This window comes from Labrus bergylta, chromosome 2 (genome assembly GCF_963930695.1).
Source record: "Labrus bergylta chromosome 2, fLabBer1.1, whole genome shotgun sequence".
NCBI classification, from domain to species: Eukaryota; Metazoa; Chordata; class Actinopteri; order Labriformes; family Labridae; genus Labrus; species Labrus bergylta.
In genome coordinates, this window is record NC_089196.1 from 31,570,175 (window position 1) to 31,598,096 (window position 27,922).

The 27,922-nt window shown below is 42.9% G+C and overlaps 2 protein-coding genes across 5 annotated transcripts in view; both read right to left on the reverse strand.

The window, feature by feature from the left end:
* Positions 1-759: 759 nt before the first annotated feature.
* On the reverse strand, positions 760-18,500 carry rasl10a (RAS-like, family 10, member A). The gene is made up of 3 exons (XM_065951676.1): positions 17,362-18,500; positions 5,191-5,315; positions 760-2,859 (listed from the first exon to the last, which is right to left on the reverse strand). The coding sequence occupies exons 1-3, from the start codon at positions 17,575-17,577 to the stop codon at positions 2,589-2,591; spliced, it is 612 nt and encodes a 203-aa protein (XP_065807748.1). The 5' UTR covers positions 17,578-18,500; the 3' UTR covers positions 760-2,588.
* Positions 18,501-21,612: 3,112 nt separating this feature from the next.
* The window catches only part of ap1b1 (adaptor related protein complex 1 subunit beta 1), a 34,097-nt gene continuing 27,787 nt past the window's right edge, over positions 21,613-27,922 (reverse strand). For all 4 annotated transcript variants that reach the window (XM_065951682.1, XM_065951681.1, XM_065951685.1 and 1 more), the window contains one exon: positions 21,613-23,089. In XM_065951682.1, the coding sequence (XP_065807754.1) occupies positions 23,015-23,089 (75 nt within the window). In that variant the 3' untranslated portion in view covers positions 21,613-23,014. The remainder of the gene's footprint in view (positions 23,090-27,922) is intronic.

The window sequence follows — 27,922 nt, forward strand, 5'->3', positions numbered from 1 at the left end:
AATCAGTGAAAGTTGGACAAATACGTTCCAGAGAAAAACCTGATGTTAAAACAATGATAAAAAAGTTTGACCAAGGCTAATTGGTTAATTGGTAAATTAAAGATTTAAACGGTAGGTCTTCAGTTTACTTTTAAATGCATCCTGAGAGCTCGCCATTTTAATATCGATGAAGCAGTGAATTTTGAATTCCACAGTTTAAGGGCATGAGGGACATTTAAAAAGGAAAGCACTTGTTTATGTCTCACATAAGGTGGAGAGTAGTTTGTAAATCTGTTAAAAAAAAAAACTTCTTAGATGATGATTTTGTTGCATTGTGTAGCTGTCTTTAATCCAAACGGACACAAACACATCCATAACAAGTCAAAGAGTCCTGTCTCCATATTGGGAAACTTCAGGTGTATGATCAAAAGGCCACAGAAGCAGAACATCATAGAAATTACTCATTTAATTACTTCATTAATGTGTTTACTGTATTTGTCCATGTGTAACTATTGTTATTATCACACAGTTGCACCTTAAATCTAAACTTTTAAATAGAAGTTTGTCAGATATTATATATGACAGATCCATATTGTCTTCTTGTTTTGTTTAATACACATTTTTAGCAACAAAAATACAACAATTGTAATAATTTCAAGGTGTGTTGTTTCGGATTAGGCTCCTGATAACATCGCTTTACCACAAGGTGGCAATGCTGCCAAAATAATCTCTCTGTGGTGTGAACGCATGCACAGGATTGAAAAGTGACGAGAGTAAAGATGGTGTTCTTTAAATGCATTTTAATAATTCTCCATGTGTCCCCAAAAAACAGAATTACTCACAGTACTAACACGGTTAAAAATAAATACAGGTAACATCTCTGATAAAAAACTGTAGCCCTTTTTATTTGAAAACGCGCAGCAGACAAACTGATGAGAACTCATGCTACACACAGTTGCTTCCTAGAATAACTCTGCTACATATTTCTATTTTCTTTTTTTACTAAGAAAAATAAATAAAATCTAACATAACATAGCCATCTGTCCTGATCGGGATCAACACTACTACATCTTCAGAAAGAAATCATGAGCTTGTGCTCTCACGTGCCAGTGAAAAAACGACCACACTCACTCCACTCAGCTTGCTCATTACAGTGTCAGAAAAACCATGTATTACAAAAATTAAACACGATATCAAATGTTCACATCAGTGCAATTAAAACCCCTGACCCGTTGGCTCTACCAACAAAAGCATGCAATTCAATAACTCTATGACTCACTCTTATGTACATTTAGGTCTGCTTACTCTCAGTGCAGCCATGCTCACATACTACCTATAGCCTAATCAAAAGAAAAAGCAACTGTTCATTTCACAATATTACCAATTAGATACTGATATGCAAGCTTTATTAAGGTTCCCTGTGTGTCTGTGATGCACTCATGGGGACGTCTTTCAGCTCTGCCTCCATTTGTCTGCATGAAATCTGAGCTCGAGTGCACTACATCTATTGAATGTGAGGCATTTTTAGTACAATATGGTGGAACATGAAGCCTGTCAGGCCCATTGGGGGGGGGGGGGGGGGGGGGGGGGGGTTATTGCTCCTTCCTAATCCAAAGCTTCAACACCCATCTGTTATCATGCAGTGTCTGTCCTTTACTTTGCCTGAATGTCAGCTATCAAACCTGTCTCCCTGTCCCTCACTCCTTCTCTCTCTCTCTCTCTCTCTCTCTCTCGCTCACACACACACACACTCTCACACATCATACATCGCATGCACAGGGTCTTGTCTCAGACTTGCAGCCTCCTGCAGGTTCCCAGTTCCCTGGATTTAATGTATTCATCAAAAAACAGACACACTGAGTGAGCAGATTAAAGCCCTACAGTACTACATCGAGATAGGGACTGCAGTATTTTCTGCTGCAAGACAAACCTTAAAACATCTCTCGGGTTTGAAAACAAGGACAGGGGAAGGGGAAAAAAAACAAAAAACAGGCTACTTCCTCAGAATCTAAAAATCAATTCCTTCTAATCTCATTTCTACATGATCTCTCCCAGCAATGCAGCTCTTTTCTTATTCTATCTTGATGACTCTTAGCCGCACAAACTTCAAAGAATATCCAAACGTGTCAGGTATGAGCGTGTGCTTGACTTTACTGAATATGATGAATTCAAAAGGAAGACTCGATGATATTGCTGCCTCATTGTTTTGAGTCTCACAATCTCAGCTTCAATCCTGTCAGACCCAAAAGACAGCCCTCTCTCTACACCTGCTGCTGTGTCATTAGGGAAAGCGCAGCCCTCAAATGTGGAGCCGTCTAGCTGATGTGAGCAAATATAACTGTGCTATTCTAGTCGTATAGGTTTTCACCTGCTTCCTCTACTCTTCTCACACCTTTACATTTGGCAGAATTTGAGTAGGAAGTGGTTGGATGACCATGTGTGAATGTCAGTGTCTTTACAGCGCATAAGAGTCTAATAAACCTCATTATGAAAAATCAGCTCAGTAAAGCAGGAGGCCACAGGGTATATTTCCAGCCATTGAGATAAAAGTTCTGTTTTCCACTGCCGCTCCTCGCCTAAGGTGAGAGAGAGGGGGGGTGGATGGGGGGTCACATAATGGTGCAGCGGTTTCTCTGTAGCGCCCCCTGCAGACGGATGGAGGTGTGATTCTGGCGCATGCCCCGCGTCACAGCGATGCCCAGCAGCTCTTTGAAGAGCAGGACGACGTGCCAGTTGAACTTGGCCGAGCACTCGACGTAGCCGCACTTCCACGTCTTCTTCACCAGAACCGACACGGCCCTGCGAGGCATGAAGCGCTGTCGCTGCAGATCTCTCTTGTTGCCCACCACCAGGATCGGCACCTCGCTGCTGCTGCCCTCCCTGCAGGAAGGAGTGTGTGAGAAGCAAAGAAAGAAGAAGGGGGGAAAATGTTCAGTTCTTAAAAAAGCACAGCTATCATGTCCGTGTTAGTCACAGTGAGTGTTAAAGATGTCTGTGTGCTGGTTTTTTTCTTCCATCTTGTGGTGTGTGGGGGTGGACTGGAGGATTACAGCTCACAGGCTCAAGGGGCCTCCCACCACACTGAGCAGCAACTGGTTTACAGCATTATAACGTGTGAAACAATATGCACTGCCAGAGGTAGGAATACATACAAGATTTTAGACTCTGTTAGCTAATTTCTACAGTATTAATGAAAAACATGCAAAAAACATTTTTAGTAAAACAAGCTTGTTCACCCTTAATATGTCATTTTGATAATGAGTAATTTCCGGTGGTTTCTTCAGGATCTCGACTCATTTGTGTCACTGCCTCGGGGTTACAACATTGGCTCTGTGATGGCAATTTGATTTCAGTTGTCTTGAGATCTCATCCTTTTTGTTCTCATTATTCTGGGTTAACAAAGCTGTTTTTTCTTTCATTATTGTATTATGTTTTTGAAGATAATTCTTTGCTGCATTGTTGTCAGAGAAGCCAGCACTTCAACATAGCATGTTTCCTTAATGTCTGATCAGATAGTAAGATACCTTTATTATTTAAATCAGTAGAGATCTTACAGATTGCTCCTTTAACTTTACAGACTTCCTTGTCAGTTGGGTGCCAAACGCAGTGGAGCTGAATACTTTCATTATTATTTTCATGAAATGATATCAACACTCTGTAGTAGGTCCAGTTAAATTGACTGAGCATGTTTGATTAAATCAGGCACATTATGAATGTTTGAAGGAGCAGCGATGTGTGAGCACACACCTGCTGACTTGTTGAGCTCGACATCGGCCGAGCTGTAAATTGTTAAAGCTGCTGCATTAACAATTTACCTCGTGCTCTCTCTGTGAATAAAGATTTCTCTTTGTTACATCATGTCTCATCTTCTGAGAAGGGGTTTTCCTACTTATGCATATTTGCCCGTCTGCATTGACAGATGGATAGATTGCTCGACAAAGAGGAAGAAACAGAGCGACTGATGTACAGTACAAATCTCAAGTCCCCGAGAAGAGCGTGTTAAAGATGTTGGTTTGTAAAAGCCTCTCACTTTTCTCCTCCTCGCAGGTTGTGCTCACATAACAGACTTAAAAATATCTCCTCACGTATCTGTCGGAGCTGCAGTTTGTTTGCACAACGTGATGTACTGTTTTGTGTGTGTGAGCGTGTGTGCATGCAGGAGTGTACACAGGAATTATGGAGCCAACACTTTCTCACAGTCCTCCCTGAGCTGAAGGTAGGAAACGTGAAGGAGAGCAAAAAATAGAAAATCTACATTCGGTTTTGTTTTCATTGGATTCTGCCAGCGGGATTGTCTGCTGCATTTTAATGATAGGCTATAAAGCATGTATTTAAAGGTCATATAAACACAAATACCTTTATGTTGACATCTACATTATTACCATGCCTTGCTGTTAAAGCTCCATTATTCATGATTGTCGTTTAAAAACAGCGTCCGTCCCTTCTACCGCTCCTCCAGTCTAACCTTAGATCTTTTCCCCCTGCAGTATAATCACACATTTCCTCTGTTTTTCATTCCTCCTGCAGTCAACCTTTGCTTCCCCAGCTGCTGGTGATAATGGTTTTTCTGTCATGGGCCATAAACATTCATCGTAACACATTTTGGAGCTGCAGAAACATGGGGGAGATCTTTGCTGGCGGTTCGGACGGCAGAGCAAACGAGGCCACCCATTGCACCTTTCAATATGTAAATATATGCAGATATGCCAGCAGCATGAACTGTGGAGCAGGTGATGCCTTTTCATCCGTCCTTTCCCCACTAGTGTTGGGTTTTGTGGAGGTTTTTTGTTTTTTATTGGTTAAAAGCCAGGCGGGGGACCTTTCTTGTGACTCACTCTAGTTTTGTGCTGCACTCTTTCTGAAACCAGAAATATCCTGAGGATCGTCTTTAAATCAGCGAGGATGTAGAAGTGTTTGAGTCAGCTCTCATACACCAATGAATGCCAGAATCAAATGTCATTACTAAACTGTCAGAATGCAGAGCGGAGTGTGCTGGATTAGAAGATATCACAGCGAGCCGACGATCTATCACTGTCACACTGTCACAAATGTGTAATTGGGCTTTGTGGCAGGCAGGCAAAAAGAAAAAAATGTCCCTGCTGTCTCCTGACTGTTGATGTGAAGGTGTCACGGGTCAGGCTAAACAAGCTCTATGTCAGTGTCATGTGTGTTCAGTTTCTGCGTGGCCAGCTGAGGTTGTGCAGTCCGTACCTGTGCTCGACTATCTGTTGTCTGATCATCTTGACGTATTCAAAGCTCTCCACGCAGCAGATGTCATACACCAGGATGTAGGCGTTGGCATTGCGAACACCTCTGCAGCGCAAGTCCAGCCACTCCTAATGGACAGACACACAGAGAGAAACATGAATACACTATTTAGTGGATATATATGGGATAAGATGGCTGATCAATCAGTTCATCCGTCCACCAACACAACCATGAGGGAAAAGATTGTTCAAACATTAGAAACAGATCACCAGCATTTGTGATTTTTCACACTTAAATATAATAGAAATCAAGTATATCCTCTGAAAATAACTCTGTGAGTCATGACTGTCTACAATGGGTGTAACACCCGAGTCCCACTGTCTGTGATGTTTTCAGAGTTTTCAGAGTCCTATCTTCACTTTGTTTACATCGCCAGGACGGCCGGCTGACTCCTCCCCTCGTGTATAAAAGTTGTTTAATTGAGGGACTAGAGAAAAGAAGAATAACATACTGTACTCACTGCTTAACTGTGTTTCTACATCACGCTCATTTCAGGTAAATTTACATGCAGTGTGAAGATACCAGCATAATAAAGATCGCTAGCATTAGCATGCTAACACAACAATGCAGCGTGAGCTGTTTTGGTTTCATGCTGGTGCTCAAGGGCGACATCTGCTGGATCAAAAAATCACATATAAAGACTTTAAAAAGCTGTTTATTGCTCTTGCGGCTGCCTTTTTTAATACAAAACCAACACTGTAGCATAGCGATCACTTTTTCAACAACAATGGCGGGGGAGAAACAACGGAGGGCATAGAGCTGCTGCTGATGCCAGGACACGATTTATTGACATGTTTTCTGGGTGATATATCTTTGAACAAAGGAATATAATAACAGAGAGCAATGAGTGCTGGTGAGAAGCGCTTTGAAACTGATGCCAGCTCAAAAAGGCCCCGTCACTGCACAGAGACCCTAACTGACCCCACGAGGAGTCAAGTGAAGTTTCTATAGACGTTTCCAGTTTTAAATCTCGTCCTTAGCTTTGGCTCTTTTCAGTACGATACAACCATACTCAACATCAACAGCAGTTATGAGAATACCATGATATTCACAAATCTTAATAAAAATGAAGCACAATTCTAATGTTTGTTAGCTCAACAGATTTTGATGCTTCGACTTACAGACACCCGCTACAGTAAGGGACAAAATGTGGCGTGCGTTTCTGTGAAATGCCTCTGAGGGGACTTTGACTCAAAGTCGAAGTTTTGCCCTGCTCCTCTGCTGCTCGACTGCGTGCATTAAAGTGCAGAGTCAATAAAGTCCTGGAGCGCGCATGAAGTGTCAGAGCTGCAGGACAAAGTCATAAAACATGGTGACGTCGGGGGGGGGGGCCACGTGCACGGCGCCCGAGCTACACACGTTCAAGGACAGAGACAGAGGTTAACACAGCGTCCTGTCCAGAATTGTAAAAAAAGAAACAACCGTCTAAAGCTTTTAAGGTGCAGTGCACATGCAGTGTGGCGGGCAGCAACACTTTGTTTGATGGTAATGAGGCTGAAACTATAATTAAAACACTCAGCATAAGAGGGAACATTTGAACCTTAGAGGGGGGGGGACAGTTACTTCAAGAGAAAGGCAGCGACCCATTCTTCTATTCATGCTGTTTTCTCAGAGCTCGCTCCAACCCACCGCCACAACAACCGCCGACGCCGCCTCCAACAGCATGCAATGAATTTATAAGCATTTGATCAGATAAAAGAGGACGAGGGAGAGACAGGAAGAAAAAGGATGTGCTGAGGGAGGGAAATGAGAAAACAAAAACGCAGCCCTGAGGGAATGTTGAAAGAAGATGAAACAACCAGCGGTGAAGGATCAAGAGACGAGCAGTCGCACATGTCAACATAACCTCTGGGGGGCATGCACGCTGCGAATGAGGCGTCCTGAGACCTTGAGAATGTCAGGAACTCTGCGCAGGTTAGCTTCATTTCTTTTTGAGTTAAATTCAATATAATTGAAGAGGCAAACAGACGATACTGTACAAACAGTAGAGATGTTCTCTTAGTGCTTTTCTCTGCAGAGTAAGAACACAGGCTGAATGCACTCGTACATCTGTGGCTGCAGCTCGGCAAATTAGCCTGCAGGGTGAATATTAAAATCTGTCTGGCTGCAGGTCGTCCTTTAGTTTCTGACGCCTTTATTGCAGCCAGTTTAAACCAAGCGGCTACCTCCGGTGTTGAAAAGTGAAGCCGATGCTGAAGTATCAGAACCTGCAGTACCTTGAATGTCCACTTGATGTTGGTTGCAGAAACCTCGAATGCCACATGTAGCTCTAGCGAAAGTTCAGACACGCTCGTTTTTATTGTTTATTCTCACACCATGTCAAATCACTCCTCCACGCATGCTCACTCATTACTTCTCGTAATCATCACCTGGTCACACCTATCCAATAGCACTGCACTTCCACTAGTTCATTCATGCCGTCGTTACGAGCGACCCTCCACCTCCCCATCGCCACCAAGCCCTCGCAGTTTCATCACCTCCTTCATCCCATCGGCCTCTGATGACATCATTAACCATCTCCTCATCAACTCCAGTCTTCACATTTCAATCAACATCATCCGCTAACACCTCGGATCTTGTTAAGATAAGATAATCCTTTATTTATCAAGTGAACACAGTACAATTTAAAGAAAAAAAAGAAAAATTAAGAATGTACTAAAAAATAGATTTGCCGCTCCGGGCAGACATCTTCAATCGACCTGTCTCCCCTGTAGAGTTCAAGCGCCAAAGATTCTCTGACAATAATTCTAAGTCACATGTGTAAAATAAACCTTTCATCTTTCAATCATTTACTCGTCTCTCCTGATTAAAATACACACACATTTAAAAATGCAGTCTTTGAATGTGTTTACAGTCCGGATCAAAAATGTAATTTGGTCTGAATATCTCATGTCTCGACTGGCACACACTGGACGGGGGAAGAACTTTTCTATAACTCAGAAATGACCTCTGTCCCTGGTGTTAGGTTAAACCAAAAGTGAGTTTGAGACAATATGGCGACTGTCATTGATTATCTTCAGAAGTCCCCTTCAGATTGTAGCCACGGGGTCATTTCCATCTGTGGTCTGTTGGCAGCAGCAATGCTAACTCGGTTTGAACAGCATCATTTTGGAATAAATGTCTCATCATAAAGCCACTGACGGCCCGATCCCCACCTCTCCTGGCTCCGACTCTGCGGCCCAGGCACACCTCCGAAAAGCCATTGTTAAAATTTGGACTCTCTTTCTCCTCTTCCTCCTCCTCACTATCATCACTCGTGGATTTGCCAACTTACACTGCACTTTAATTCTTCTCCTGTTTTTCAAGATTTCTTTTTGAGCCTCTATATTGGAGAGGACAGTGGACAGAGTCAGTAACGGGGGGAGAGAGAGAGAGAGTGTGGGGAAAGGAGCCACAGGTTGGACTTTAAAGCGGGCTGCCTGTGTGGAGGACTGAAGCCTCCATACATGAAAATAAAACAAAGCAGTTAAAATAGAAAATAGGGGTTTGAAGAAGGGTTATGTGCTCGACTGTTTCTTGGCTGGGTGCGGTGACTTGCCATTGGGCCGATGCCAAGCAATGAATAAAAAATGTTCTCTGAAATGTTCAGTTTGTTTTTACTTGAAAGAGGTGGAGTAATGAGCAGTTTTCTGCTTGTTTCACCAGGAAACCATGGTGTTGTATTTGTCTAAACAGTGCGGGCAGGCGTTTTATATCCATATGTAAGCAAGCCTTTCTAGTCTTCTGACTACACCACATGTCACCTACCCATTCACTCACTGATGGCAGAGGTTGCTATAGAGATCATCAGAAGTAACTAACCCCGTTCATACACGCTCATACGCTACCGACCAAGCAGCATGAGCAATTCGGGTCTAAGTGTTTAGCCCAAGGACACTTCGGGCATCAATCAATACATTTTTATCTGTATAGCTTCAACTCATAACAAGTGTTATCTCGAGACACTTTACAAAAAGCAGGTAAAATACCTTGCTCATTGTTATGTTACAAAAAGCAGGTAAAAAGACCTTACTCATTGTTATATTACAAAAGCAGGTAAAAGACCTTACTCTTTGTTATGTTACAAAAGCAGGTAAAGACCTTACTTATTGCTACATTACAAAGATCCGGCCTATCCATCATGAGCACTTTTAGCAAAGCAGCAAAAGTTACAGTGGTAAGAAAAAACTGTCTTATTAAAAGGCAGAAATCTTCAGCCAGTTCCCCGGCATGTGGCTGCAGGAGCTGGGGGTCAAACCCACAACCCTCTGGTTGAGAGACATTAGGGCTAATAATCTAATCCGCTCTGGATAAAACAAATGGGATTTTTTTACTTCAGACACTACTCTGTTGAGCCCTATTCATGACCACTCCTGAAGTATTCTTTTAACAGAAATATTTTCCAGATTTTCTCATTTCTCAAGTCATCTGAGTCGGTGTTTATTCAAAGGCGCTGCTCAGCGTTGTATGCATTATTCCTGATGAATCCAAAGTTTGTCAAGGAAAGTCAACACATAAATATTAAGAGGAATTATCCATCTTTAGGAGACAACGAATAAAGAAGAGAGAGAGAGAGGAAGCACCGGGACACTGGAAAGACATGATGGTGGTAAACGTTGGTTGGAGGGGCCCCCACATACTCTCGAATCGCCACTCTGCACCTCCTGTATAGATCACTTCTCCTCTGTGTTGCTCTGAGAAATGAAAGGCCTCCAGAAAGCATCGACAGATACCGTTATGCAGCGAGCGCCGTGATGATGATTCATTCGATCAAAGTTGTTTCACTCGTGGTGTGTAGTGTACGTTTTCTCCTTCTACCTCCTGCAACAGCTTGTGCAACGTGATGCAGGAGCGTCAGAAATCCAATTACACTGCTCTCATGATTGGAGAAAATGTGCTTTTTGAATCAACATGCAACAACACAGGCAATCTGCACAAATAAGATGTGGTGATAATTTACAGTGGGGGGGGGGGGGGCTGAGGGAGGCTGAGGGAGCCGGGGCCCCCGATCAATGCAGCTTCTAATGATGATAGCACTAACACACAGGTGTCACAGAGGAGTAATTTGCCTTCGCTCAGATTGGATGAGGGCGTTCGAGGGGGTTTGTGTTTAGGTGAGAGGGGGGGAAAGAAAAGCCTCTCACATCAGCAGAGATAATGAGGAGCGTTAAGCACAGAAGAAAAACATGCAGCGCTGCCATCAAAAGTAAAAGAGGAAGCAAAGGAGGAGATGAGGATTCATTCCTTTTTTCTTCTTTCCTCAGTTTGAATCACATTTCAGACAGTGATGAAAACATGTCACAGAAGCTTTTATTCCCTCTGTAATCACCTCTATGACTGAGTGTCCAATATGATTTCAATCAAAGAAGGAAAACAACTGAGGAACTATTCACCTTCTTTTTGCAAAAACAAGCAAGACGCTGCATATCATCTCAGCTTACAATTCTCACGATAATTGCCTCAGTTGTTGACGTGACATGCACACAGGGGGCTTCAGTTGCAGCCTTACATCCCTGTGCGGCTAAAAATAGTATATCACATATCTCTTTGTCATCCAAGTGCTGTTTTTAAAACGTGGAGGAGGGGGCTGCAAACAGGAACAGCATTTCAACAAACCCAAACAAGAGAAGAACTGTAGGAGTTAAGAATAAGACAAGACGAGCGTAGCAGAACATGACTTGAAAGAAACTGAAATGTATTTAAAATGCATGTGTGGGCATGTTTATTTGTGTGTGTGTGTGCGCTCGCTCGGATGTGAGAATGTGCCTGTGGGAGCGTGAACATGAAGTGTGGAGCCACTCTCTGTATCCTCCGGTCGCTCTTCTTAACACACACAAAAAAAAAAAAAGAGCATCTCATCCATCGCTCCTCGAGAGCCAAACAGATCATGTTTCCCTGGCGACGGCAGGCCATGGTCACTTTTTGAGCTATTACCAAGCTGTCGTGTCTCCTGATGTAAAGGGGGGAAGCAGCTTTAACGGGAATGAGTAGCTGCGATGTATCAATACTGGAGCTTCAGGAGGGAGGCCACTGTAACCTGCTGGGGGGGGGGGGTGATGAGCAATTAGAAATGTGTCACATATGGGTGACTCTGGCTGTTTTTTAAAATTAAAATCTGTGAAGTCCCCTGTGGATGACGCTCTCATTACTCAACGGTGACCTATAGCAGGCAGCCAATAACACCTGTACAGTCTGGTTGTCCTTTTGAGTTATTCTGCTGCTTTGAGACGACCTGCAGAGGACGGAGTGTTTCTGATTTATTGCTCTTGCTTAGAGAATCACAAAATGCTGCTATAAACGTACCCAGCTAATCTCTGAGATCAATATTCATTTCCTCTGATGTATTTGGTCTCCCTCTATAGTCCTGATTCTGATGGGGAGGGGGAGGCGGGGAGGTGTATGACAGCGTTTTCTACAGTGGCCCTGAAGGTCAACTGCAAAACATTTCAGAGAATTCAAAAAATATTTTACTGAACGCAATAAGATTTTAAAAAAATAGCTAAAATACATCAGAAAATGCAAACCTACAAACGTAAAACAATATATATATATTTTTATTTAATTTTTAATTTTTATGTGAAAATATTTAATGAAATGCAAAAAATATGTCATCAAACTAAAATTAGTTTTTCATGAAACGCATGAACAAAGCGTAAAAACTTTAAATGGAACGAAGGATGGAAGAACATTTTATTGAACGCTAAAACATTTCACCAAACAAAAAAACTAATTAACAAAACACAAAAACATTTTCGGAAACATGAAAACAGTTCACGAAGACACAAAAACATTTAATTTAAAGCAAAAAAATATCTAAAGAAACAACAAAATATATCATGTAAGACAAAAAAAATGTGAAAAAGGTTTATGTGTTTTGTGAAATCTTTTGAAATGTAAGCGTAAGTTAAAAAAAACAAACGACTATTTGTGGTTTTACAGTTTGTGTGCGTTCGTTTCTTGGAGCATCAAAACTTTTTTTTGATACAAACTGAACGTAACGCGTCTATAAATGAGCCGAACACACTCTGCTCTTTTCTCTCTATTAAACTCATTTCAGGTCTGTAGCTTCATATTTAGCTTACAGACACCATAATGGTTTAAAACTAACAAATAAGCATCTCCAAACTTGAACTATCTCTTTTAATCATGCTGGTTTACAGCCTCCTCTGAGCTGTAAACCAATCATACTAAACTCAAATATATTCTCAGAACACAGCATGAATCACTACCTTACAGTAAGTTGTGTTATATTTATTTTCAAACAACTTATGTAAGCAAAACTTTGGCACACTAACACTTAAATCCTTTTTTTTTTATACCTCATGCCCTGCTCAGGATACTCACACATCCAAAGACTGGCACGTCTGTGAGAGCCAAAAATAAACTCTTCTGGACATGAAAAGCTGGAAAAGATCATTTCCAGCCTGTTATCAAGGACAAGATGGACAAAGATAAGGGAGTAAAAAAAATGTCCAGAAAGAGCATGAGAGGGAGATGTGAGTGGGAGGAAGGCACAGAGACACACAATGGCAAGAAGGGAAAGAAAGACAAGAAGAGAAATCATTGGTGAGTTTTCTGTCAGGCTTAAATCCATCTGTCAGTACATCCTATTGACACACTGTAACAGATGCGGTCTAAATGCAACGCTATCAGCAACACACAGATACACCGCAGAGCAAACAAATCATCACAGCGTCTCTCCGCCTCACGCTGAACTAATAGAAATCTTTCCTGTCTCCAGAGTTGAAGAGGATAAAAATGGCTGTCGACTTGCCTAAAAATGAGGTCACAAGGAGCGTGCCAGAACATCACTGTTGTTCCTTCAAATATAATCTGAACTGATGAGAAGCTGACACGCTGCTGAGGCACGGAGGCGGACTGACTCACTCCATTCTGCGGCTTATTCATCACAAATTTCCGAGGACATTATGAAAACCTCATTTGGTTGTCCTTACATCGACGCCGTCCATTAAACCCCTGAGCAACCTTTACTAATTGACTGCAGCACATTCCTACTGTCTCCTCTGCTAGTCTTTTTATTCCCGGCCAGTATTCTAGCAGGGAGCTGTGCTTTAATTCAATCTGCTTTGTAGCTGAAAGTAAATTTCAATCAGGTTTCTTTGTGCCGCCTTCTCATTGTGTCCACCGTCCCTGACCCCGGGGTGCAGCTCTCTGTCTGCAGGGTAAATAAAGACGAGGACGGAGAGTCAAGCCGGCTCCCCATGTCTCGTCACTGTGAGAACAGAGGACAAAGAGAGCGAGCAGGACAGAAGCAGAGAAGAAAAAAAAAGTACAGGCGGCCCTCACAGGGTTGTTCCTCCGCAAATGAGGAGTCATAAATCTGTCTGAGAGGACTGTTGTGGCAGCACTCGGCTAATGGTTTTCTCTGCCTGTCTACCTTCCACAAAGTGGCCTTCCAGACCAGCACCAAGTCTGAAAAGAGCAGGACATTTTCACACAGTCTCATACTAGAGTTGTCAAAATGCCAGAATTTTAAACTTGGATATGATACTAGTAAAAAAAAAAAAAAAAGAACCTCTTTCTATATCACAGCAACAACAACAGAAATCCTAAGCAACCCATACAAGTCATTCTTGATTAAATATCAAACAATTGCAGGTAAACTCCTGCACACACTTGAAGTTCAAGTGCATAACTGTTGTTTTGGTACTTTAACTTGCAGGCAAATTCCTGCACAGAGTAGATTGAACAAAAACAGTGGCACTTTGGTTCTGACAATTTCTGTCTTAATTGCATGAACTGAAAAATTGTATTCCTGCACAATGTCTAAAATGTACAAAAACACTGGCAATGTTTTGGTACCTTTAATTGAAGGCGAATTCCTGAAAACGCTGAGTAGATTGAACAGAAACCACAGCGATGTTTTGGTGTCAAAAATTGCAGTGCAAACTACGGGGACAATGTCAAAATTGCAAGAAAGCAATAGCAATCATTTGGTGCCACAAATTGCAGAAAAAAACTGTCCGAATTGCACAAAAACTTTTTGATTACTTTTTGGTACTGAAAGTTTAAGGCAAACTTCTGCACACTCTTAAGATTAAACAAAAACATCTGCAACACTTTGGTGTCGAAAAATTGCAGGGAAATTCTCCCACAATGTGTTTAATGCACAAAAACATTGGCAACATTTTGGTACTGAAAATTGCAAACTCCTGCACACTTGTCTAAAATTGCCAACATTGAGACGTAGCCACAGTGTGAAGGCGTTTGCCTACAATTTTAGATTTTTTTATTCTTTTCCTCTCATATGCACGTGTCTTGTGAAAAAAAGATGCAGTTTAAATAAAAAGTTTTGGTACTTTTCAAAGTCTATCGATCAGTAAAACATCACAGATTGATAAACAAGTAGCTATGGAACATTTTGACCACCTCATACCTGCATCTCCTCCAAAAACACTTCCTACTCTCCCACTCAGCAGGCTCCTCTTCTTCCCGCTTTCTGCTCACACCTACATTCCCACACTTGTTCCCTAATGGGGGTTAAGCACCGTTTAGCAAGAAGAAACTCAATCAGGAGTCTTTAGCGAGGGTCTCTGCGGATGGTTAAACAATGAAGCAGACCTCTCCAGGCTCTGTAACAAAACGTTAAATCCACTGGAACAGTGACATGTAATTCAGCAGCTTTCCTGTCAGAGGTTTTCCTCGTCTGTGCGGGGGCTTTTCAAACCAACACTTTGGAGGCCTCCGGTTCAAGCTGCTCTCTCTTTTTTTCCCCTCCTTGGCCTGATCTCGTTTTTCACCTCGTCCGTGTAGATAACAGCAGCTGTTGTTGGGAGGAAAGTTGACGGGGGAGAGAAAAAAGGGGGGGGAAATGTTTCCAGCTCCGGCGGTATAGCAGCAGAGTCAGGTGTGGTGACCTTGGAGATTTCTATCTTGAAAGCCTTCTCCACTGAGGCAGCACCGAGACACGAGGCGAAACAAACAGCTCGAGACGCAAACCAAACGACCTTTCACACAGAGACACACAAATGGACACGCACACACTTCATCTATACTGTTTTTAAGCTGGCAAAGAGAGGAAGAGAAACCTCCTAAAAGTATTCTAACATGGCAGGATCAGGATGGATTTACTGTTTGTGTTCCTCCTTAAATACTGGCTTTGAAGAGATCCCATCCTACAGCGATTACCAGATCCACAGAACTCTTTTAATCTAGGTTTTTTTTGTTTCATCGTCGTTTTTTTAAGATTCTAGATAAGTGCAATATGAAAGAAAAAAAAAGTTATTGTAATTATTATCAAACCCCAAACCTTCTTGAAGAGAGACCACCAACTCTACCACTGAGCCACAGCCGCCCCAATACCAGTATATACAGCGAGACACTGAGATTCCTTCCAAAAACATGTAAAAAAAAATGTAACATATCACATCTTATCACATTATTATAAAAACACAAACAACTGTGTTCTTTAGAGCTGATCGGCTGATCGTAGCGTGCAGCATTAAATGTTTTAACCACCTTCAGGGACAATGGGGGTCCCCAGTTGGTCGCTCTGTTATTTTGGAGTTATCCCGGGCTGAAAGGTTTGGGAACCCTGATACTGTTGATCACTCTTCAGAACCACAACATGAGCGTGATAAAAACAGACAGTAGAGAGTTATATTAAAGGAGGGCTCCAGGTTATTAACACTGAATACAGGGGGGAGTGTTCAGTCGTTATGTGGAGGGAATGTGTTGTTCCAGAATGAGCCGACTCTTTTAAGAGTTGTTTACCTTTTTTTTTATTCTCTCCACTTTGTGTTGTTATTTAATACACATCAGAATGTTGGGATGATTGTTTTCTCCACACCACTCGGTCAAAAAAAAAAAAAACATTTGGCGCGACAAAATGGATTGAAAGACGTAAAAATTTGGATCATAGGAAAGAGGAAGCACTGAGGTAACTCGTGATATTTCAAGTCGATCTTATAACAATACATCACAATATCTGATTAAAATGCCTCCTGCTATGTTAAGGCTACAATTAGCTATTTGTTGCTCTTTTTGCACTTGAATTGCACATTTGCACACCTCCACTTTGCACTTTAATAACTTGAATTTCCATTCTGGTGCGGGCTCTGGACTGATTTTATTGCGCTGTTTTAATTTGGTTTTATATTTTGCTGTGTTGTTTGATTTTCCAATTCGTTTTGGTCCATGTTTTATGGCGATGTTGTCCTTGTGTTTCTGGTCTTCTGTGTGCTCCTGTTGCAACGCAAATTTCCCCTTGTGGGACAATAAAAAACTCTGAATCTGAATGAATCAAAACAATGATTCGATTATTGTATCACACGAGTCAGGACGATGATATATCGCTGTATCAACGTTTTGCCTCACTTCCTCTTGCATATTGATTTGGCCTTCCAGCACTTGTATAAGAACAGCTTTAGATTTCATGATCCTCTTATGTTCCCATGATTACTGTTGTTATTACACAAATAAAGAACGTGTACAACATGAACATGTGACAATACAGATTTGTAAATAAGGGGGGGGGAGGGGGGGGGACCCTAACCCTCTGGTAAAGAACACCTGAGATAACTCCTCACTGTCCCTGCTTTGCAAACAAACCTTGTGTATTCAGAGCTGCGGTGCCTGACCCTGCGATCAGATGTGTCTGCAGCTAATGAGGTGTGGCACCTGACCTGTAGTCATGAGCAAAAGGCCAGTCGTGTTCTATTTTTAAATCTGGACTTTAACCAGGTGAAGCCTGCAGCAAAAATCTTGCCATTATTTTCTGTGCACAAGAGCCCAAGATTAAAAACCAGGGGATGTGCGTTACAGAGCTGGATACACACACACACACACACACACACACACACACACACACACACTGCTCCCAGATAGGAGACATGTTGGGGATTAATAAACAACAATATGCAAGCTGGCATTCCTTCCTCACCAGAGAGAGAGAGAGAGAGAGAGAGAGAGAGTTTACAACGTCAAAGTGAAGCTCTCCAAGGCTTTAAGTCAGGCGGGTCTCCATAGCAACTAGTTGACTAGAGACAGTGAGGGGAGAATAAATATGATAGGTGTTTTTGTCTTTAAGGAATATCACAGCTCATTAAAAGGAGATTAAGTGGATTACAAAGGTCGTGAAATAATGTGTGATCTGGGCAGATAGAGACATGGTACCTGACTGGAGCTGGATGGAAAGGAGGAGATTGGCGGGACGTCCAAAACCTTGAGCTCGTACATGTTGCCGTTGAGGATGACGGAGGGTCTGTACACGTATCTGGTCCTGGTCGGAGTGTACACCTCCGAGAAATCGTTATAGATGAACTGGCGGATTATAGAAGTTTTCCCCACTCCGGGAGCACCGATGACTGCGATACTCAGCGTCTCCACCATTCCTGGAGCTCGGGTTCAGCACCATGGACAGCGGCGACGACAAACCACAGATGTGACCGTGCAGAGAGACACACACACACACACTCTCTCACACACACACACTCACACACACACAGCTGGCCGCCGCTGCTGCTGCTGCTCCTCTGGTGGAATTTCAATCCAGCAGCCGCTTAATGAATCACCTTAACCGGGTTCAACTGCGTGAGATTACGCGAACCAATGACCGAGCGGATCATCCAGAGCGCAGAAAAACTTTATCCCCGTAAATAAAATAAAAATCCGTGCAGCTTGGAGGTTATCAGAAATAAATCCCAGCCGTGATCACGCAGATGGATGGAATTTCGTCCAACACAGAGACACAAACTCTTGTTTTTTTTTCCAGAGGACATCCCCAGGCGACCCCGTCCCCGGAGAGGAAGCGTAAAAGTCGGTCCTCGTCGTCCCCACACGTGGACAGAACCTCATCCAGGCTAGACTCTGATGACCTTGTCTTCATTGATTATCTCCTCCTCTGCACCTCTCACTCATTTTCCAGCGATGCACCACATCCACAACCTCCGCCAGCGCGCGCCTCCATCACAGGCAGGACGCGCGCGCAGCAAACGCCGGCCTCGCGAATACGCTTTCCACGTGTTCTGAAACACACAACCCCATGATCCTTATTTCCATTCGATGACGGAGAGATAGATTCAACATCCGGGAATCTGGAGCCTATTAACGAGCAAGATGTGTGTTTGTGAGTGTGTGTGTGTGTGTGTGTGTGTGTGTGTGTGTGTGTGTGTGTGTGTATATGTGTGTGTGTGTGTGTGTGTGTGTGTGTGTATGTGTGTGTGTGTGTGTGTGTGTGTGTGTGTCAGAGAGACTTGCTTCGGTCTCTCTCTCTCCCCTTCTCTGTCTCTATTTCTCTCTCTCTCTCTCTCCTCTCTCTCTCTTTCTTTCTCTGTCTCTATTTCTCTCTCTCTCTCTCTCTCTCTCCTCTCTCTTTCTTTCTCTGTCTCTATTTCTCTCTCTCTCTCTCCCCTCTCTCTCTTTCTTTCTCTGTCTCTATTTCTCTCTCTCTCCCCCTCTCTCTCTCCCCTCTCTCTCTTTCTTTCTCTGTCTCTATTTCTCCCTGTCTCTCTCTCTCCCCTCTCTCTCTTTCTTTCTGTCTCTATTTCTCTCTCTCTCCCCCTCTCTCTCTCCCCTCTCTCTCTCTCTCTCTGTCTCTCTCTTTCCTTCCCTCTCCCCCTCTCCCCCTCTCTCTCTCTCACTCAGGGAATAAAAGACAGTGGAGCTGCAGGCCGGCCACCCACCCACACACACACACACACACACACACACACACACACACACACACACACACACACACACACACACACACACACACACACACACACACACACACACACACACACACACACACACACACACACACACACACACACACACACACACACACACACACACACACACACACACACACACACACAGGCCCCTCTGTCCCATCGTTCACTGCGCCTCACTCCGGTTCAGTTCACTCTGAGGAGTCAATATGAAACATTTGATGGAGATGAGTTTGTAGTTTCTGATGAGATCAGTGATAAATACATCTTTTGCTAAAGTGTATTTCTCTTCAGGAGTTATTGAGTTATTTATCAAAGCATTTAATGCTGATGCGTCATCTCAGCATCCCTTAAACAATAACAGACAAAACAATAGCAAATGTCTTTATCTTGTTTTGTTTTTTTTCCTCTTTCTTACTTAATGAATGGCAGAAAAACTGACAAGAGGTCAATGATGCTAAAGGAAGTTTATTTCATCTTACTTCACAGAAAAGTGATTTTAATCAGGGAGAAACACATCCAGAAAACTTACTTTAGTACAAGTAGTAATTACACCCGGTTTAGAGATGCTAAAAGAAGGCCCTTTAGAATCCCAGAATTCAAGATGTATAAAGTCATGATTCAAAATCAACATGTAGAAATACACAGAATTGTTCATTACAGAATCCCAAACATAATTATTATTGGTGGTGCATTCACTAATGTTGCAGGCAGCCGACCAAGAGGACAATCATTTTCAGTGCCTTAATAAACCCTTTGTTGTCTGTACATCTCCATGTTTTATTCATGTACAAGCTGCTCCAAACCAACTGATCCAAAAGGGAATAATAAACATGTTTGGATTTAGGTAGTTTTCTGCATAATTATCCAAAATGAATTATTAGTTGAATTGTATTTGGTATAATTAATCTTTGTTCGGGGCCTTCCATTTAGTCAAGCATCACATTATCCAAATAAGCAGTGAGTAATAGACTGGGATAGAAATGTTCTTTAGTGCATACTGTATATATCTTTGGGAGCCAACAATCATCACATCTAGTGATTGTTTTACAAATCAGCTGCTGAATACATGATGTGTTTTCTGACTTTTTATGAACTACAGCAACCTGGCCCACTTAGCATCTTAGTAAATTTAATGAAAGTCAATTTGAGAAGCTTCTCTTTCTCTTCCAGTTCAGTAACAGCAAAGTAATCTGTCGCAGGTGTGTACTGATCTGTAAGTGGGATAGAGGGAGAAACCTTCATGTAGTTAGTGGGAGGGTCGACCTATTATTGGCCTGGTCGATGATCTGGGACAGGTATTGGGGCATTTAGCCAGTTTTCTGTTTAAGGCTTTTATTTTAGTCTTCAACAATAAAATGGATTTATCAAAATGTGCACTACTTAGACTCTGCTGCAGGAGTGTCTTCACCTCTGGGTCTGATTTCACTCACCACTCTGTCTCACCCGATGTCCCGCCCACATCACTATTGGATTGGCAAGACAAGTAATACCCTCTAAAACACGGAAGCCTGGCTGCTTCCACTGACATGCACAGAGACGAGAGCAGCCTGGAGCAGGTGGAGAGTCTCCGGTTGAGTTTGTAAAGTTTGACAGAAAAATCATCGTCATCGATATCATTAAGTGTGTGGATGTTCATGAAAGAGCTGGGTCTTTAGCTTTTTCTTAAAGGTGCAGAGGGACTCTGCAGATCACATGGAGTTTGGAAGTTCATTCCACCACCGGGGAACGACAGAGGAGAAGAGTCTAGTCAGAGACTTAGAACCCTGTTGTGAAGGTTGGATCAGACGCCATTCAGTCGCAGAGCGTAGAGGGGGGGGAGGAGTAGACGTGGATTATAGAGTTTAGGTAAAGAGGAGTTGTTTGCTGATTTGTAAGCGAGCAGCAGAGTTTTAAATTTGACACATTGGTTGACCAAATATCTGTTATCGGTGTCAGAGACAACTAATCATGAGTAGCAGGCCTGAAAAACCAATACCAGTCGACCCTCAGTTAGCGTGATGATCCTGCTTCAGTAAACAAGACTCTATTATTTTTGGCAGAGCGCCACTTTCTTCATCAGTTACGCTTCTGTGTCGGCGTGTAAAAACACAATGATCACTTTGTCAGGGGGTTTGAAACTGTTTATCTAAACTGACTGGGCCGTTAAAAACAAAGGCAGTGCAGTGGTGCCCCCTGTTGGAATGCATTCATCAAACAGGATCAATATTGTTTACCATTTATTCACAGAAAAAAAAAAAGGAGGAGGAGTAAGTGTGTATGCTTGGAAGCGTCGCTAACATCGAGAGAAACTGACCTGAGATCTGAGAGGTGTTCAGGGACGCAGATCAAATCCTGGTTTAGCTCTTCCAGGCAGCTCGGGACTTTGAGCGCCACGACTCGGCTTCACAGGAGGAGTCGACTCAAAGACGCACTCGACTCAAGTCACCTCGTTTCTCAAGGTTGAACAACACTGAGAGACTTTGTATTCAAAGTCTGCAGCAGTGGAGCGGAGCCTGCGTGAGGGGGAGTGAACGCCTCAAAGGTCATCAATGATTATAAAGTATGATGTGCCAAAACAAGACGCGGCAGCTCTCGGGGAGTAGGGAACTCTGCCAAGTAAATAAAACTGAGACAACGTTTAGACGCCTGTGACACAGCGCAATGAGGCACAATAACAAACAGTCACATTCTCAATATGTAAATACTGAAGAAAAAAGAGCGAACATGGGGAATTCATCAAGACTTTTAATGGGTCTTTTTTTTCAAATGATGTACACACAATGAAAAAAAAAAAAAAATCAAAAGCATCTGATTAAATATTTGATTTTTTACAGCATATGAATCAGCCATCACCCCACACACACACACACGCACACACACACACAAAGACACACACTCAGAATCCACAGCCTCCTCTGTTATCTTAACAAGGTGTTAGAGTAAGTGCATACATCCTGTAGAGCTGATAAAATGAGCTCCAGTGTAATGACTCGTAAAAAAGAAATCCAATTCATCTCGAGTCTGAATGTCAAACTGAAGCACTGGAAGACGTTCGAGCCTCCTTTTGTGCCTCCTACATGTACGCTCATAATTACTCAGGTGTGACAAACTTACATCTTTTATTTTTAAGTGTGGAGATATCTCACCCGAGCCTTCATCTCAGGTGGTGCTTGACAGAGCTGCTATCAGGATACAGAGAGAGAGAGAGAGAGAGAGAGAGAGAGAGAGCAAAGTGGCAGAGAGCGCCCGAGTGGCTGACACTGATGCAGGGCGAAGCGGCACAAACAAAATCCTCAACACCTGAGACCCTCTCTCCCCCGTCTGACACATGTACGCTAACAAGACTACACACACAAAAAAACCAAAGCTTGGAATGACTAAGAGAGCACGCAGCGGAAAACTGCTGCATGGTCTAAAACACGTCCAGAAAATTCAAGAAATAAGTCAAGAAAACAGGTCAGAAAGAAAAGTCTCCATGCACACATCAGACAGTCTGCCCACGGACGCTAAAGCAAACTCTACAGAATGACAAAGACAACAAATATGTTTTTATGTGACTTCAGAGGCCTTCACACGGAGGGGGGGGGAGGGTTAAGGCCTGTCGCATTCGAACTGAGCGTGCCCCGAAATAAATGTGCCGACAGCGATGGTTCACCTGCTGATTTGCAGGTGCTAAAAATAGACTCAATTTGCAGAGAAGTGGGGGCTGGATAATGATCAGAGAGCCTCATGCAGAGAAAACAGACGCGAGATTTTCAAGTCCTACTGACGTCTGCACCAGAGAGAATCGCTGGATGGCTCAGGTGGAGACGAGTGTGAAAGTGTTGATTGAGAAAGTGAAGCTCGCGCTATGGGTGGAAAAAAAAGAAAAAGCAGACAAAGAAGGGGCAGGAGAGACTAAAGCAGACGTTTCTGAAGTTTTGAGAAAACTTTGAGACGTGTTGAAATTGAACAGAAATCATCATTAATCCTAGTTTAACAGCTGGATGACACACAGAGTGCAGCCTCCCCAGCAGGGGGGGGAAGAGGCTCCTGCTCTACATGAGTGTGTGTGTAATCTGCTCGCTGGGTCAGGTGAGGGGGAGAGATCAGGAGGAGGTGTCAGCAGCCGGGTCGACGACGGGGTTGGGTTTTCAGTTCTTCAGCATGGCCTCGTAGCTCTGGAACACACACTGGGAGACTTCTGGAGCTCTGCACTTCAGAGAGACCTGAGGGGAGAGAGAGAGAGAGGAGAGGAGCGGGGATGAGCATGATCTGACTTCTAAGTTCAGGATTAAAATGCAAGGTTTGGAAAGACGCGTCAGCAGCACGGAGCAGGATTCATAAATACCTGCTGCAGGATAAAAAACAAGATATCAACGGTGGAAACAAGTCGCAGAAAAGAATCCACAGTGACAAATGCTGGATATGAAACGTGCAAAGTGTGAAAAACATTCTTCCATACTGCGATAGGAAGATGAGATGAAATACCAATAACTAAAATGTAAAGAATGCATGTGTGTGTGTGTGTATGATCCTTTTACTGAACACTTGTTGGACATGCAGTACAGCTGTAACAACACCTTTCACCACACTAGTGCGCCCCCTTTCCCCCTTAACCAGAAGAGGACTTAACAGCTATAACAACGTTTTGATGTTTATCTGCTGTTCTTCATGTTTTAACACAACACCTGTGGGAATCCAAAATTGCATTACTTATTTATTTAAATGTATTTAACCTCATTGAGAGTAAGAATCTCATTTGTGAGAGTGTCCTGGCCAAGAGGGGGCAGCCGCACAACAAAGAGTTACAGACATAAATCACAGAGTAATTTAAAAAAAACACAGTTTAACAAGTCCTGAGTCACAGAGCAGAAAGTCATCAGTCAAAGCATCGACAACTTCAATCTACTTCTAAAACGATTTAGAGAAACCAGCTCCCCCAGACACAGATCATCCTGCAGGAGATTCCAGGCTGCCGGAGCAGCGTACCTGAAACTCCATTTTTCCCCATTTCAAGACGCACTTTGGGAAAATGAAACCAATAAAGTTTTTTTTTTTCCACCACCAAAATGAGCACGAACGACTCAAAGAGTATCTGATCTTAAATGAAGCTTCATCTGCATCAGAGAGGTATGAAAGGAGTCAATCGAACAGGTGAACCAGATCACTTCAGTTTTCTTGTATACCTGTTTGTTCCCCCTCCATCTGCTGTTCTTCATGTCTGACACAACACCTGTGTGTGCAGCTGACTGCATCAAAAAGCTGAGAGAGCATCGGGACTCCATCCAACAGGTCAAATGCAAACACGCTGAGTGAGAGAGAAGTGTTTGTCTACATTCATTCCTTTCTTGTTTAATGCAATAAATTCTATAGCAATGTTTTTTTGTTTTTTTTTGCTGTGAACGCTCATAATGAAAAGATAATGTGATTAATAGAGATTAGAGACAGAGCTGTTCACTTATTTACTCACAGGATCCTTGACAAAGAGGAAAAGAGCGTGAACTACTTGTAAGAATGTCTTCAATCTGATTATTAAAATCATGTGGATTAAAGAGACTGAAGTGGAAAAGCAGAAGCTCAGGTGGTAGAGTCGGTCGTCTCTCAACCGGAAGGGTTCAATCCCCAGCTCCTGCAGCCACATGTCTGATGTGTCCTTGGGCAAGACACTTAACCCCAAATTGCTCCCGCTGTTACTTCTGATGGTCACCTATAGCAACCTCTGCCATCAGGGTGTGAACGTGTGAATGTGACCTGCGGTGTAAAAAGTGTTACACAAGCTCAAGCTCCATTTATCATTTTTCCATTTTCAGTTGAGAAAATATTTCTCCATTCGAAGTCTCCTCACTCAGACAGCGATGGATATACAGACACACAAACACACAGCCTCTCTTTGAAGTCTGTCTCAGCTGGGAGAAGCTTCTGGAAGAGAGTCTCTTTTTCCCCCCATCAGTGCTCATAATGCTGACGTTACTTCCTGAGACGCTGAGGAAACACGAGGCAGCTGGAGTTTATTACATCAGGATGTATTCAGTCTGCAGTTAACACTCCATCACTGGCGGAGAAGACGGTGATGGTGGATATTAGAAAATGTTTCACATATTAATTACTGCAGAGTGTAAAGCAGCTGTTCAGTCTCTGAGGATTAATGAGAGTTTTAATAAACCTGGTGTCTCACAAGTCAAGAAACAACCTGCAGACACAAACACACACACGGAGACAGACACACACACAGAAACAGACAGAAACACAAACACACACACGGAGACAGACACACACACAGAAACAGACAGAAACACAAACACACACACAGAGACAGACAGAAACACACACAAACACACACACACAGAAACACACACAGAGACAGACACACACACACACAGAGACAGAAACACAGACAGACAGACAGAAACACAGACAGAAACACAGACAGAAACACAGACAGACAGAGACACAGACAGAAACACAGACAGACAGAGACACAGACAGAAACACAGACAGACAGAGACACAGACAGAAACACAGACAGACAGAGAGACACAGACAGACAGAGAGACACAGACAGACAGAGAGACACAGACAGACAGAGAGACACAGACAGACAGAGAGACACAGACAGACAGAGAGACACACACACACACACACACACACACACACACACACACACACACACACACACACACACACACACACACACACACACACACACACACACACACACACACACACACACACACACACACACACACACACACACACACACACACACACACACACACACACACACACACACACACACACACACACACACACACACACACACACACACACACACACACACACACACACACACACACACTTCTTTCAGCTCTCATCACTGTCGTTTCTCAAAGTCACATATTTTCCAGTGGAAAGTTTTCAGGGTCAGATTCAGTTTTCTAAAGATAGAAGGCGCCGATCCTCAGAGACTTTGAGAGAAACACTGGAAACTAAATGCTGAGTTCAGGGACAATCCTCCCAGTTTGAAATCTGCATTTGGCTTTAAGTTGTTTTTCTGACTTGTTACTTTCTTTTCAGAACAGCAGAGAGGAAACACATTAGTCAAACCAGAGATGTTGTGATAACATACCCTGCTGGGAACCAGTCAAATCCATAAACAACAGCTAGCTGAACTGACAGGCTACAGTGTACTGCAGCTCATAAGCTCCGCCTCCTCCATGTTTACAGATGGGACATCGGGCAAACTATAAAATTTAAAATATAGGTCGAATAACTCTTTTCCCAACATGGTTTCTATCACTAAGGTTAGCTTGTATCATGCTAAATGAGGTCCAACAGTTCTTTAGTCGTAAAGGTAACGTTTGAATGAGTTTTTAGATGTTAGAAACAGAAGATGTAACGCCATGATTGACAGAACTCTTTGCACCCGAGTAGCAGATTAGAGGAGAAATGGTGAGAGGGAACATAAGGAACACAAACAGGAGTCATTAGACTTTAAATAACCGTGAGCGTCTGCATCAAACTGACACGAGAATCTGTTCTGCTGCCGACCGTGCCCCACCTGAGGGATCTCTGACATTTCATCGATAAGTGAAATGTGTGTTTTACTTCGACCTCCACCCCAGCGGCGAGGAAGTGTGGACAACAGGAATGTGAGAAAATACAAAAGAGAAATCCTTCCTGCATCTTTCCCCCTATCCCACATTTCTTTAGTAACACAACAATGAGAAAGGTCTTTCACCTGCTTTCTTTGTAAAGCGTCTCGAGAGAACACTTGTTATGAATTGACGCTTTACAAATAAGAGTAGGGTGAAATGTGTGTAGGGAGCAATTGGGGAGCAATAGAAAACGAGAAATGACTGTAATATTGGGTGGCTAGGAGTAGGACTTCTATTTTTGTTGCCATGGTTTTGAATCTGTAATTGATTTGATCTGAACTAGATGCATATTGAAGTATAAACATGTACGGTCGTTGCTCTTACACACGTTTCTTCAGCTGTGATGCGTTCAGGAGCAACTGTAACGACCGCATTTCCCCCTGGGGATGAATAAAGTATTTCTGATTCTGACGTTCTCTCTCTCTTGTTTCTCTGCGCAGCCTGTGCGATGGCGAGCGGGCTCTCCTGTCAGAGACATGAGTTGTGATGATCATCCACTGATTAATCCATCCCGGGTTGTCGTTCTCTCAGAAGGTTAAATAAATAAAAGCGCTTAAATGGGTCACCAGATCTGTTTTGGCAGCCTGCCTGAGTAAAGTCTATGCGAGTGAAACACTAAATGTGTATTTGCCAACTGGTCTGGTGATGTCAGGCCAGCGATCACATGCTTTTAAAGACCCAACGGTGTGAACTGTGCTCATTTTGTTAACGACAAATATGACGATATGTTTGTCAGCGACCTTTTTTTACCGTAACAAAGCCAAGACCACGATGACATAAAAACAGATCTTTGAGTAAAAACTCTGATGAAATATCAGATCTGTTTTTATGAAAGGAAGAATGTGCAACATTTTACACATAAATAAAGCAGAAATCAAGTCTCTCCTGTGTAAATGTGTCTCTGAGTCATGACTGTCTACAATGAGGGAGAAGCTCGAGTCCTGCTGGCTGTGTTGTTGTCTGAGTCGTGTTTACATCATGTTTACATGGACGGGACGGTCCTGCATATGAAGCTGTTTTAGTCCAGGACTAGAGAGAAGAAGAAGAACATACTCACTGGTTATTTGGATGTCATGTAAGTGTGTTTAGATCTCGCTCATTCTGTGTTAATGTATGTGCAATATGAAGCTACGAGCTAACAGAAGTGTGCTAACATTAGCATGCTAACACAACAATGCAGCACACAGGTGATTGCAGCTCGAGGAAAGGACGATTTTGTCCGCTGCTTGCTCTAAATGGTGTTTAATTATGTTGCATTCTGATTCATAACTCCTTTGTGTGAACGTGAGTGGAGAGGAGTTGGAGGTGTGTCTCTGGAGGAGAGCGGAGGCTTCAGAATAGAGGAGGTGTGGCCAAACAGAAGTTTGTTTTGGTTTCATGCTGGAGCTCAAGGGCGACATCTAC